Genomic DNA, 13,524 nt, shown 5'->3' on the forward strand with positions numbered 1-13,524 from the left:
CAACAGAATCAGGATGCAGCTGTTAACATCACATCAGGATCATCAGTTTGCATCTTCAGTTTTTAATGTTGGGAACCATGAAGGGAATATATACAGGGCTGGCAATTAGCCCTCAGCTTTTGGTTGCCAAAACTGACAATATGATTGCCATTTTAAGTCACCTTATATTTTGAACAATTAGGATACTTTGCAGTTAAATGTCAGCTAGATATTTAAAATGATAAAAGCTTTCTATAGTAACCAAACAAGGATGGGCTTGTCTTGGTCCTTGTGGGAATTTTCAGCTCTCCCTTAACTCCTCCCCCTGCACTCACTACTCCTGCTCATTCAGCCACACGCCTGAATCTCATTGGGCTCCACACCTGAAGCTCTATTTAAGCCTGTCAGTTCCTCTGCCTCACTGCCAGATCTTAGTTAGTGCTCCTACCTGCACTGTATCCTGCTTTTGATTACTCGTTGGTTTTTTGGATTTTTGACCTTTGCCTGCTACCTGTTATCGATCTGCCTGACATATCTGTATCTTTGCCTGGAACTTTGCTTTTGTTTTAAGTAAAGCTTTTTTGTCTAACTCCTGCCTCTGCCTGTGATTCTGCATTTGGGTCCGCCCTGATCCGTGACTAGCCTGCCTTGCGCGCTCGAATTTCATTTCGAACCTCCATCCAGCCTGGCAACCAGAGAGGTTTCTTAGCCCTGTTTTAGGGATCCAATCACAGAGCGGGGAGGGACGGCAAGACGTACTAGTCGGCACTTGGAAGCTTGTAGTTTTCTTACGGATCCAACATGGCTGCTGCAGACGCGATGGTGTTTTAAATAGTTTAGAGTGAAAGTTGAAAGGCGAATGGTCTCTCGGCGGCTCCGCTGTCCCCCAGCTATTAGCGCCGCTAGCGGCTATTAGCGCCGGTGATCTCGCTACGAGCCGGGGGACAGCGGAGCCGGCGAGAGGCCCGCAGCAGCTTGTTTATTGCCCATAAAATCAGTGGATGTGTGTGGCTGAATGACATGAGGGGGAATAAAGCGAGAAAATAAATAATCTTGCAGAAAGCGAGAACTGGAGAAGCAAAGCAACAAGCAACACTCTCACAGACACACACACAACAAACATCAATTTCTGTTGCTCTACATACGTCATCTGTTATAACTGATACGATTGGCTAAGAGCTACCTACAGACGATTTTAATAGACATTCTAAGCGCCCAATAAACGGCTCCGGAGGATCGTAAACCACGCCTCCTCTACGGAGAAATGAATGGCTGGTTGCCAGACTAGATCTCATTTGAGATTAGTCTGGTGTTAGCCAGGCTAATCCGTGACAGGGCTACCCTGAATTAGTGACCTTTGTCACTTATCGCGGTGTACATTGTGTAATTGGGTACTTTGCCTCCGAACACTTCAGAAATATCCTTTTTGTTTTCTGTTAAGGTTTGTCTAGTTATTTGTTCATTAAATACGTTTTCACATTCGTTTGTGATGTTGACAGTGTAGTCAACTTTTCACGTCACAGTCCAACAACTTAATGCAAATGCATGCAAATAAACGCCCAACACGTGTGCAACAGCATTGATTTGTTCCAGTTCTGGCTGTAGAGAGAAATATTTCAATCTCACCAATGCAATAAATATTAAAAACTTTGTTTTGAGGTGCATGTTTTGCTGTTTAGTGTCCCTATTTTTTATGTTAAGTGGTTGCAAAGATATGCCAGTATGAATATGAATGCATTGTGTACATACTGTGGATCTGTGTGAGGGCGGATCTTCCAGTAAGTTCTTTTGGCACAGTTCTCATTCACAACACATTAGTTTCAAGTGTCTTGTGCTGAGCAGGTATGTCAATACACGTTTTGACAAGCATCAGAAAGGTTAGTGGGGACATAAATGAAAGCAGGAATTGCAGGTTCTGATGCACTGAAATTGTTTCCATTGCATGAAGACACAACAAGCCGTAATGTTTTATATCAAACTGCAATTCACGTCACAATGTGCGTATGCATAGGTAGTATGCTAATATAAAATATTTCTAAAAATTAACTTGTACTGTAATAAAAGCTTGATGCATTGATTCATTTATTGGAGCACAAGCATTATGTTTCTCGACTAATTTGTTTATAATCCTTTTACATCTACAAGTAAATGTTCCTATTACACTAATAAGAAGGATTCAACCTGCCAGTTGTATAAATATGCTGATAATGTGATGCTAGTTGGTCTTATAGATGGGACACAGTTCATCAGTCCTCATATATCTACCATATTGGTGAGCTCTCTAAGTGGTGTGAAGTCGGTGCCCTTTTAATTAACAAAAGTAAAACCAAACAGCAGGTTTTTGTGAGTCACCACCACGCCTGTCATTATTTTCCACCTGTTCTGCTAAATAATCATCAGCCTGTTGAAGCAGAGGATGAGTTTAGATATTAAGGGGCCTTTTTTGACTGTACTGTTAATTCATTGTTTTGAAAGCAATGCAGTGCTTATATCTATTCAGAAAACGGAATTCATAACATGTAAGTAAAACATTTTAGAGACTATTTACAGTAGTCTGGTTGACATGCGTACATGGTACATGCACCTGTCCAGATAAACATGAGCAGTAAAATTATTGGGAAAGAACAGAAACAACTGGGGTGTATTTGTAAAACACAGGTGAAGTTATATAATCCATACAGGTGTTGTCAGGAAGATGTTATGGAGCTAACATTTACTAAATGTATAACAAATATATTAACTTTATTACGTAAACATCACTCACATTGGAACAGAGTCGGTTCTTGTTGTTTTTACTGTGAATGTTTGCACCATTTGTTTTATGGATTGTGTTTCCTACTGTCCCAATGGTGTCACCAGACTTGACCAACTCTCTACCTAACCAATCAGAGACTGTGTTCTGCAGCAGTACAGCTTCACCACAAAGTCATGTTGCATGTCAAAGAGGAAGCAACATGAAGTAGTGCAAAGTGTCATTGCCTCATATTTAACTGGAAATTGATCATGCACTAGCTCACATATCTGACATCTGTTGCACTTCCCCCTATAAACGCATGCAACTAAATCCGAAAATTTGCTGATGTTCTTAATAAACTCAAATTCAACATTTAGACATCACGGAGCTCACACGGAAAGCTGTTGAGGCTTCAGACCGTTTTTTTCTATCAATATGAAAATGTCTCTGTCCCTTCTCAGCCCTAACACATGTATGCCATTTTTACCGAACTACAAAATGTGTAGATAAATGTCAAACCACGATACCAACATGGAAAGCACGCAGGAAACAGCTGTGGGAGACAAACAATAAAAATATATAACTGACAAAAATATGTAAAACACATTGTAACTTTTATAGAACATCGTAACATTGTCACAGTCAGTTTAAGAGAAAATTTGGTTTTAATAGACACCGTTTCAGACATTTCTCTGCATTAAGTAATTTAATAGGCTGGAAAAAATGGTTCTTAGATTCATCAGGGCCCCAAACTGAGATAAATTTAGCTTTTTTACTCCAGGATCCAGTTATTTAATGAACTTGGTATGTCTGTTCTATGGAGATATACCAGAGAAAAGAGAGGACCCATTTTACACTCAGCTTCTCTTTGCTAATAAAAAATAAGCACATAGTTATGACATACGTGTGTATTTCTTCATTGGTTTATTATCATTACATACAGTATGTGCTGTACAGGATGACATTGTGATTCCTCAGAGAGGAGGAAAGTACACAGGTTCAGCTGGATGAAGCTAGCATTAAGCAGTTTATATCTAATAAACCAACATAATTAAGTCCACTTAATGATAATAATAATGTGTTGTGTTTGGCAGTTCAGACGATTTCGCAGAACAAGCATCTCAGTTTTAAGGCGCAATAACAAATCTGTCAGTAGTGCAAACAGGGTCAACTCTCTGTACCTCTGGCTGTCTTATTACGGTTGTTACACTCACCCTGGTTACAGTAGGTTAGCATTTGTTTTACCATAAAGTAGCTGAAGAAACAAAACTTTAATGTGCTACAGTGCTTTATATAAAATAAAGCCACATTAACTTAAAACCAATATGATTAACAATAAAATAAAAGTACACACAAGGGTCACAGGGGATCGTAAAAATGAAACAAAATAAAATAAAATTGCTTATGCACACATCCGAAAAAGGGATGTTATATGTACTGTCTTAGCACAAGCAGCTATTCTTCTGTCTGTCATCTGTCATTTTAGCAATAGACCTACAAAGATTTTTGCACGCCACTCTGGTGAGCAGACAGCATCTATGTAAGGAGACAAACAAGTTTGGGTCAATTCACGTGCAATTCAGATGAAAAGATATCATGGACCAATTATTTCTTAGTTCTATGATTAACACATTTTTATATTAATTTTGAACAGAGCTCTTCTATGTGGAGTTTGCACGTTCTCCCTGTGTCGGCATGGGTTCTCTCTGGGTCCTCCAAAGACATGCAGCTTAGGTTTATTGGTGACTCTAAATTGCCCGTAAACATCTGTCTCTATGTGCCTGCCCCTGCATTTACATAGCAAATATTTGTTCTGAATGTTGTGTACAGAATGTTAAAATCAATTTGAATTAAAAGGTAAATTGACCACACATTTTACTTCACAGAGCAGAACACCTATGTACAGCGTATAATGAGTTAAAAGGTCTTGTGCAAGCAGCATGCCCACTGCACGAAAAAGGCCATCAATAAAACAAGTAAACATGAAAGAAAGTCATATCAGTCACCATCCAGTTTCTAATTGTTGGGAGTATCCACTATATAGGATGTGTATTTATAGTGACATGGTCATCTGGATAGATTTAACACTATTAGTCAACAAACCAAGTGACTCAGTGAATAGTAGCTTCCTTTAGTTGTTAGCATTCATCTTTGCTTTGAGGCGGTTGATTTTGAGAGGGAGCAGGCCAACCATCTCCGTGCTCAGCTCCAGCTCCGTCTCCACAGTGGCTGCTGCCTCAGGGTGGGCCTCACAGTACTGCACCACGTATCTAAACAACGGGTGGAGGGTTAAAGTGATGGTCAACACATTACACAGATAAACAACATGGCAGCTGGGAGCATGTACTCCAGCAGTCCACTAATTTGAACTGTTTTCAACAAAATCCTTTCTACTCCACCAAATAAATCTGTCTATTTTCCTTATGCTTCTACATTAACATCAACCTATTTAGCACTCCTGTTGAGAGCATATCCAGGGTTCGTACACTTTAGCAGTGGTCAAATTCAAGCATTTTTCAAGGACTTTCAAGGTCAATTTTCAAGCTTTTCCAGTATCTTACACCTGTTGTAAATGGCATGTTTTAGATGAGTACTTACATACTAAAAGGGGGAGATTTCACTTAACCATACCAACAGCGATGGTATTACACTTTTAGGAGGAACTGTCTTCATTTCAGATAGGGTACTCATTATTTTTTACATTGAACATGTGATTATCTATAGTCTATAGATGGATATAGTCAGATTGCAAGAGAAATACAGTAAGAATTTCAAGCACTTTATCCAAAATCCAAGCACTTTTTAAACCTTGAAAATACAACTTTTAAATTTAAGCATTTTCAAGGATTTCAAGCACCCGTATGAACCCTGCATATCAATATGCAACCTAGAAAGTTAACGAATATATCCTCTTACTTGTAGTTTTCCAGAGATTTGTCGAGGTTGTCTATCTGAGCAGTGGGTGAGGAGCTGATCAGCCGGCTGTAGAGCCGGGCCAATCTGAAGCGGGCCACCAGAGCCGGTCTGAGAACCTCCTCCTCCAGATGCTCTGGAACCTTCCCCTCTGGAGAGCACAGAGAGTCAAGGAACATCTGGAAGTATCTGAGGAGGAGGACAGAGGATTTCAAATAATTTATACTCAATAAATGTAGATGCACAGACACACACAGTTCTTCCACTTATACACTCACTTAGCAGAGGCAGAGCAGAGATGGTTGAACTTCTTAATAGTGTGACTATCGAGAGACTGGGTATCAGCTTGTCTGTTGGCCAGCGTCAGTTTCAGGTCCATCATTTCATTGTAGATCTCAGCCAACTCAAACATCATCTGTCTGCGGATCATTAAGTAGTACCGGGAGTTCAAGTCTGTAGAGAAACAGTCACATTTAATCAATTATGACAACTTGACTGGATTCAGGTTGAACTTTGACCAATTTTCTGTTTCATCTTTTTCTACTAATCTTTTTTTTTTTATAAAACTAACAAAAATGCAACTCAAGAACAAGAGTTAGCAAAGTACCATTGCAGATTGGCTCCAGCATGTCAACTCTGCGCTTGTGCATTTTGCAGCGCCGCTCCAGATCCTCTTCAAAGAAAGCCAGGGCCCGGAAGAGTGTACTGTGATCCTGCAGGATTTCTATGTGGTCCGTCACAAAACCATCCATCTGAAAGTACTCCTTGGCCTGAGAGAGTGAGTGAATGGATGCAGAGTTTATCATGTTTAGCAGATTAAACTTGAGATTGTGGGTTCAATGCTTAGGACACATTTTCAAATGTAAACATGTCTGGATGAAGAAAAAGAATGGACTCATCAGCCAATCTGATCAAGCCTTTTACATATAGAAAATGTGGTTTCCCTTATTGGCCTTCAATACAAACTTCTCCTGAGGGGCATTTCTGCCTTTAATACCAACTTAACATCCCATACTGCAATTATATCATATTCATGACATCCACATTTGCTTCTTCAGGTGAATATTAAAGACAACAATATGGTTGAAGACTTGAGTGGTTATCTGCAGGTTAGGTAACTTCACTCAGCCACATGTGATTCTTTAACTGTTATCTACTATCTTTTGTGTATGTTTACTTGTATGAAAGTGTCTAAATTTATATAATTAGTCCGTCCAACACAGTGTCAGTGTGAGTTTATGTGCATACCTGTGTGACATAATTCTGTCCCACCAGAAACACAGCTCTGGCCTCAGTGAAGTCCAATGGGAACAAACTGCTCACCTGGAAAACAGAACAAGTTTGATATTATCCGTTACAATGGGTATTGAGCATTTATTGCAGAATGGCGCCCTCTGATGATAGTAATTTTTATTTATTGTCTGATTATGAGTATGTTGTGATACAATCACATGAAAATATTGTGTTACTACAGCATGACAGCAAATAGCTACTATTATAATGTACTGTAATATCAACAAAAGGAAGCATTTCTGCTGCTACTTACACACGAATACTGGTGATTTTTGATAACAAAAAGCAGTATAACAATTATCAGAAAAACCATTACTAGTAGCATTAATCAGACACAGTATATGGACCTTCTCTTCCAGACTGGCAATGGAGTCGAAGGTGTCTTCAGAGCCAAACAGCAGAGCGCTCTTCCTGCCCTTCTCTTCCTCCTCCTCCTCACGTCTCCTCGCTCTCTTCAAATCTTCTTGGCGATCAGTATCAAGTTCGCCAATGCTGTCCTGGTCACAAACACACATGCAAGCACTCTTTAAGACACAATCACTACAATTATGCAAATCTCAGCGTAGAGGTGCACAAGCATGTGAACATGTAAACAGAAACTCAAGATAAACACGTACCAGAGCTGTAACAAAAACAGTCACTTCAGATCATAATCCTTTAAATAATTTTTATTGAAGCATCATCTCTGCCGCTATATTTTGGGTGAAAACTTCTTTTTCCTTGGGTTGTCTGCTGATAAAGTTGAGGTTTTAGTGGGTGGTGCTCTTTCCTTCAGCCATTGTGGCTATGAATGTTCATATAAGAGGTGTGGACTTCCGTATAAAGATTTTATAAACAGCCATGCATAAGTGCCCACACACACACACACACACACACATAACCATGCTTTACCTCCAGCAGCTTCTTAGAGTCCTGCAGAAGGTTGAGACAGTATTTGATCCAACATCTCGCAATCTCTGCTCTCTTTTGCCTGAGCTGCTCCCTGCGCTCACTCTCTGTCTCACCTGGGTCAGACAGGAAGAGAAAAAGATCTTAAGATAAACCACAAAATTAAAAATATATATGGATGAAGTGAGGTGGAAGGGGAAAGAATAGGGCATAAGGAAGGCTTTGCTACACAGTCGTCTTTGCTCCTGTCTGACTCATTGTAGTTGAATACAAAGCAAATAGGTATGCTTTGCTTATTTCCATTGATACTTACTTTCCTGTGCTGCGGCCTCAGAAGGAACCTCTCCTGCCAAACCTGATATGAAAGTCGCTGCCGAGAGGCAATGTCTGCCTTCCATGTATCGCCCCTAGAAATCACAGACACATCTCTCAATTCTTATACTGAAAACAAGCTGTGACAGCGCTAGTGAACAAGTAGAGCAAACCTTACAAATATGTATGATTATAAAAACCAAATGTCTTGCCATATAATCAAAATGATTTCACACCATGTAATGTCTGTAAAATGTAACCACAAAACTGTGCAAGAGCAAGGAAGAACAGGTTTATTTCTTTCGCTATTAAACAATATTGGATAATAACACTCAAAATCCTTTAAAGGTATGATATTTTAACTTCAATCAATATATGTGCCCTACCTTAGTGATATAATACTGTGATAGTGTAGCAGCGTTCAGAGCCCACTCCATTGGACTGAACTGATTTAACTTTAACTGTCTCTGCAGGGTGCTGTGGCAGTAGGTGGCAGCACGCTCAGTTTCACCTGGGAGAAAAAACAAAATAGTTATCAGAACTATCATCAAATTAAGTAGTAGATAAACCGAACACAACTCAGCCTGATTATATTCACATAGGTAAATATGAATCCAGTTCAGAAGCAAACTTCAAAAACGCCCCAAAATGTCATGTCAACTTTTTTTTAAATTAGTCATTAGATAAAATTGAAGCAAATGGATTAGAGAGGTTTTAAATTCTCAGTACCTGTTTAAATATTAAGGGGTACATTTGACAGGCATTTTTAAGTATGTAATAAATACAAGCCCATTAATGCATACTGTTGTACTTATTCAACTGAAACGAGATCAGACTCACCAAGGTTTTTATAGACTTGAGCGAGGTAGTACATGCTATGAGTGTAGGCCAACTCAAACCTGAAAAAGGGAAGATGGAGAAAAAGTGAGAGCAGAACAGAAAAAGAGAGTAAAAATGAGAATGGGCATATGGAGAAGGAAGACCCTAATAGAGAAAAACAAAAGTAAAACCCACGGTTTGCTGCATGAATGATCATGCAAACTTTGAGACAATAGCATGAATATAAAGAGGTTGGGTTCTGTATGGGGATGTTGGAGTTTACAGGTCACCTCTTGGTCCTTTCCTGATGCGTCAGCAGGTTCTCCTCGGTAGTGAAGTACTCTGTCATATCAGTGGGTGGACTCCCGTCCTTAAAACACAAAACACAACAATTATGGCTCAGTAATGTCCTCCTGCTGTGCAAGAAAGTAATATTCATCAGTCATTTGTCTTCTAAATGCTGATGTCAACACAGTTACATTACCTAGTGCACTGTATTTACATTTAAATGAAAGTAAATTACAGTTATATGACACTCCACCTCTTGGTGGTGAGGCAAATTGAGGATGATTAATAAGTATGCAATATCTCAATTTACTGCTCAATATATATACACAGTCAAGAGTTTATCATAGTCGACCAGACGATGGACAAGTTGTTAGACAATGGTAATGTACTAGGAGCTTAAAGTAAACAGTCACACTGCACACAACCCTTACCTCCTTCATATAACGTTGGTAAATGGATTCAGCTGTTTCAAGGAAGCCCTGAGCAGTCTCTGTCTCGTCCCAGCCTGCCCAAAGGATACCCAGCTGATTCTGTTGAGACACACAGCCAATGAGCACATGAGCAGGGATCAGCATCATCTGATCTCCAACTATAGAAGAATGATTGTTTACTCTATTTTTTTTTTTTTTTGTGAAGAGGAAGAAAAAAAGTTGTCTTTGCCACAACATAAATGACTTTCACTAGGCTATATCTATCAACTCCTGTATTGTGGTGGGTTCAGGAATAACCTGCACCTTTTGATCGCTTTTTCACAAGCGGTTATCAAAGTAATGAACATAAATTAATCAGGACACTTTGCCTGAAAATCATGTACTGTGACTGTTAATAATCATGACAAATCATCAATAATTTGTAGGACTGAACAATACATGATATTAAATTGATACCGTGATATGAGACTAGATAATTTCCTACTCTGGATATTATAATATTTTATAATTGTTGTCTTCTTCTGGTTTGTTCTGGTTAAGTGAATAGCTGTTTTTGTCTATACCAACTTATTATATCCACATTGCTGATGATTATTCAAAAAAATAAAATAAAAAATGCATATTGTTTTATGAAAGTCGATCTCATGACAGTCACAAAACCGATGTAGAGTACCGATATTTGGTGAAAAAAAATCGTAATATTTGATTTTCATCTAATAATTTGCTATCAACGCTGCACTGTATGTTAAACGTTGAATGGTTGTACAATATGCTTTCCCATAGTTCTACAATGCCCATTTTTATAGCATCATTGATGAGGACATTGCCCATTTTATCGGGGATTAATGATATTATAGACATTTTGTCGTTATTTTGTGATTGCTGATTTAGAGCTGCTCGGTCCCAATCCATCACATTTTACAACATTATTGTTAAAGAGACATTACATTTAGCTACAGCCATAGCCTTTTTTTTTTTTTTACTTTTTAAGCACAGACAGAACGGATAGCTAGTGAACAGTGAGGAGATCACTGAATTTGACAAAAAGATTATTGGATTAAAGGCCCAGACTCCACCTTTAATAAACAGTCAATCTAATATTCTATACATTCAGTCTATAATAATATATTATGGTACAACTACTGGGTCTCAGTGTTGTGAAGTTTATTCGGATGAATAGTTATCTTTGTCAACAAATGACCATTTCAATGTTTTTTTCAGTTTAATGTTTAAACTCACAGTAAAGAAAAAAAGCAATAAACAATGTTTTGTTTGTTTGACTCCTTTAAAAAGCAGTTTGCAGCCACTGGACCCCACGCTTTTTCTTCTAGGCATATATCCAACTATCCCACACTTAGATGGGTAAAAAGAGATGGCATCAAACATGACAATGGAAAAGATACGATACATTATTATATGTTTTTGATGACATCTGGAGACCTTTTATAAGTTTCTTAAGACATGATGCTAATGTTGGTAACTTGCTTCAGTAGGAGGAGGCTCTGAGGAGTAGAATGTACATGTGATGTGACATTTATATGTCCTGAGGAACACCCTTGAGAACTATCAGTATAGACGACTTCTGCTGAGGTGTTTGTGGAAACTAATTAGGGATGCACGATATTATCGGCACATTATCGGTATCGGCCGATATTGGCTTGAAAATGAACTATCTGACATCGGCCAACACGCAAATATCTGCCGATATAATAAACTGATGAAATGCGCCTTGTTTGTAGCTCATATAATTGTGCAGTGTAGTCTGAGCCCACCTATTTATTTTTGTTCTGATTAGGGACTGACACTTATATTTTTTGTACTTTTTGTGATTTTGTTTGCACAGTTCAGATTGAGTCGTCACATATTAAGCTTCTGTTTTAAGTTAAATTTGAAATTAAGCAGCAGTCTGTAAGGTACATGTAGTTTTTTTTTCAATTAGGGTTTAATTGCTGTACAGTTGCACTTTTCCCATGTTCCTTGTGAACAGAGGTTATGTTGACTTATTATGTCAATTGGGAAATTGGCCAAATTTGCGCTGATTGTGGGTATTAGTTGTGTGGGAAAAAAATATCGGTATGGGTAATCGGCTAAATGAGTTGCAAACAATCAGATATCGACAAAAAAATGTCCAATATCGTGCATCCCTAAAACTAATGCAATGCTAAAGGACAGTAAACGTCAGCTTCATAGCATTATCAAAAGGTAACGTTACCCTGACATGGATAAACAGCGACACATTCTCCGAGGACACACTGCATCTCTCCAGCAGTTTCATGCAGTTCATCAGATGCTCCTGCCCGGCTGACAGCTCCTCTGTGTCGACGTGGTTGACGCCCAGATAGTACTCCACAGCACCGAGTTTGGCGGCCCGGAGCCCGGCTGGTGAGTCGCCACTGAAGCCCCGAGCGAACACGTCCTCCCTCTGCCCGTCCACCGGCGGCTCTGGCGGCCGCTGGTCGCCGCTCTCTCCGCCGCTTTCCTCTTCACCTTCGCCGGCCTCGAAACTCTTAAGCGAGCAGTATATCTCTCTGAGGAGCTCCCTGGCTTTGTATTTGGAGCGATACGGGTCGTTTTCAGGGTCATTTCGTGACTCTACAACAGCAAGGTTTTGGGCGTTGGTAAATTTCTCGCAAACAGCTCTCCACTCATCACTGTGAACGGACGCCATGTTGGTCTTCTTCTTCTTCTTCTGTCGTTTGACTGCAACTCACACAGCTGGGTTTTTAATGTTGCATTACTGCCATCTCCTGGAAGTAGCTAGGCTGTTAATTTCGATGTCAATTTATTTTCCTTTTCGTCACACTGTTAAAATAATCGCCTAAGTCATTTTTTGTCAATTTTTTTTTTTTTTTTTGCCTAAATCATCTCCTCATGACGCCAGCCACCTATGGTAAAATCGCCTACATCCTCAGTTGATCAGATCATGTGATTTTATCCCTTTACGATAATGGCCTATTTCAAGTGTGTGACTTAAGCGGATTTATTATGCCTAAATCAAAATAAAATGGGACTTAGCCAATTTTTTTTGAACATGCCTTTGTGTCTTAAGCAAGATATGGTAACACTTTATTGGGAAGGTGTCTATGTAAGAGTGACATGAGATTGTCATGAACATGACATGGGATGTGTCATGTCATGAACATTAATGACACTTTGAAGTAACATTAATGCTCATGATACTTCATGTTTCTGACAGGCTTGTGTGACTCTTATGTAGACACCTTCAAAATAAAGTGTTACCATATATTGCTTAAGTCACAAAAGCATGTTAAAAAATTGCCTAACTCATTTATTTCTCTTAAGTTACATACGTTTTTTGTGTTTCCTGCACAACTTGAAAAAATGAGTTAGGCGATTATTTTAACAGGGTGACGTTTTATTTCTATCCATAGAAACTGTGTTCCCATCACTGCATTCCTCACAAAACAGCAACAAATAATCGCAAATACCTATTTGAGCTTTGTTTAAATTGTATTTACTTAAATCTTTGTGTATCAGCAGAATGTCTGTTATGGCCAATGTGTTGTAATGTAATTAATTAATTACTAGCATATCGAGAAGTAAAATTAGCTGCATCTTAATAAAATCAAAACAATAAAATGCTGCTTATTCGAATTAATTCATCAGTAATTTATGACATCCACATGTATTTTTTAAAGTTAGTTATTTTCAGCACTCGTTTTAAAGATGTTGATTGGCTCCAATGTGTCAATGTTAAGTATTACCCAGGGGGCAAAGTAAAAAAACCGACACGGAATGTTGTAAAAGGTTTCACACCAGAAATGATATCTAGGACCTTCAAGGATCACAACCTGGGTGGACAACCCGGTCAACTAGCTACTGGAAAGCTACAGGGGGCCAAAATCC

At 38.9% G+C, this 13,524-nt stretch overlaps 1 protein-coding gene across 1 annotated transcript; it reads right to left on the bottom strand.

Annotated features, from left to right (window-relative positions):
- Nucleotides 1-3,622: 3,622 nt before the first annotated feature.
- On the bottom strand, nucleotides 3,623-12,357 carry kifbp (kinesin family binding protein). The gene is made up of 13 exons (XM_059357612.1): nucleotides 11,870-12,357; nucleotides 9,658-9,756; nucleotides 9,229-9,308; nucleotides 8,960-9,018; nucleotides 8,506-8,630; nucleotides 8,121-8,214; nucleotides 7,811-7,923; nucleotides 7,267-7,416; nucleotides 6,875-6,949; nucleotides 6,234-6,396; nucleotides 5,905-6,079; nucleotides 5,630-5,815; nucleotides 3,623-4,983 (listed from the first exon to the last, which is right to left on the bottom strand). Exons 1-13 carry the CDS (start codon nucleotides 12,323-12,325, stop codon nucleotides 4,845-4,847), a joined length of 1,914 nt encoding a protein of 637 aa, XP_059213595.1. The 5' UTR covers nucleotides 12,326-12,357; the 3' UTR covers nucleotides 3,623-4,844.
- Nucleotides 12,358-13,524: the final 1,167 nt, after the last annotated feature.

The sequence above is a fragment of the Centropristis striata genome, chromosome 2 (assembly GCF_030273125.1).
Source record: "Centropristis striata isolate RG_2023a ecotype Rhode Island chromosome 2, C.striata_1.0, whole genome shotgun sequence".
NCBI classification, from domain to species: Eukaryota; Metazoa; Chordata; class Actinopteri; order Perciformes; family Serranidae; genus Centropristis; species Centropristis striata.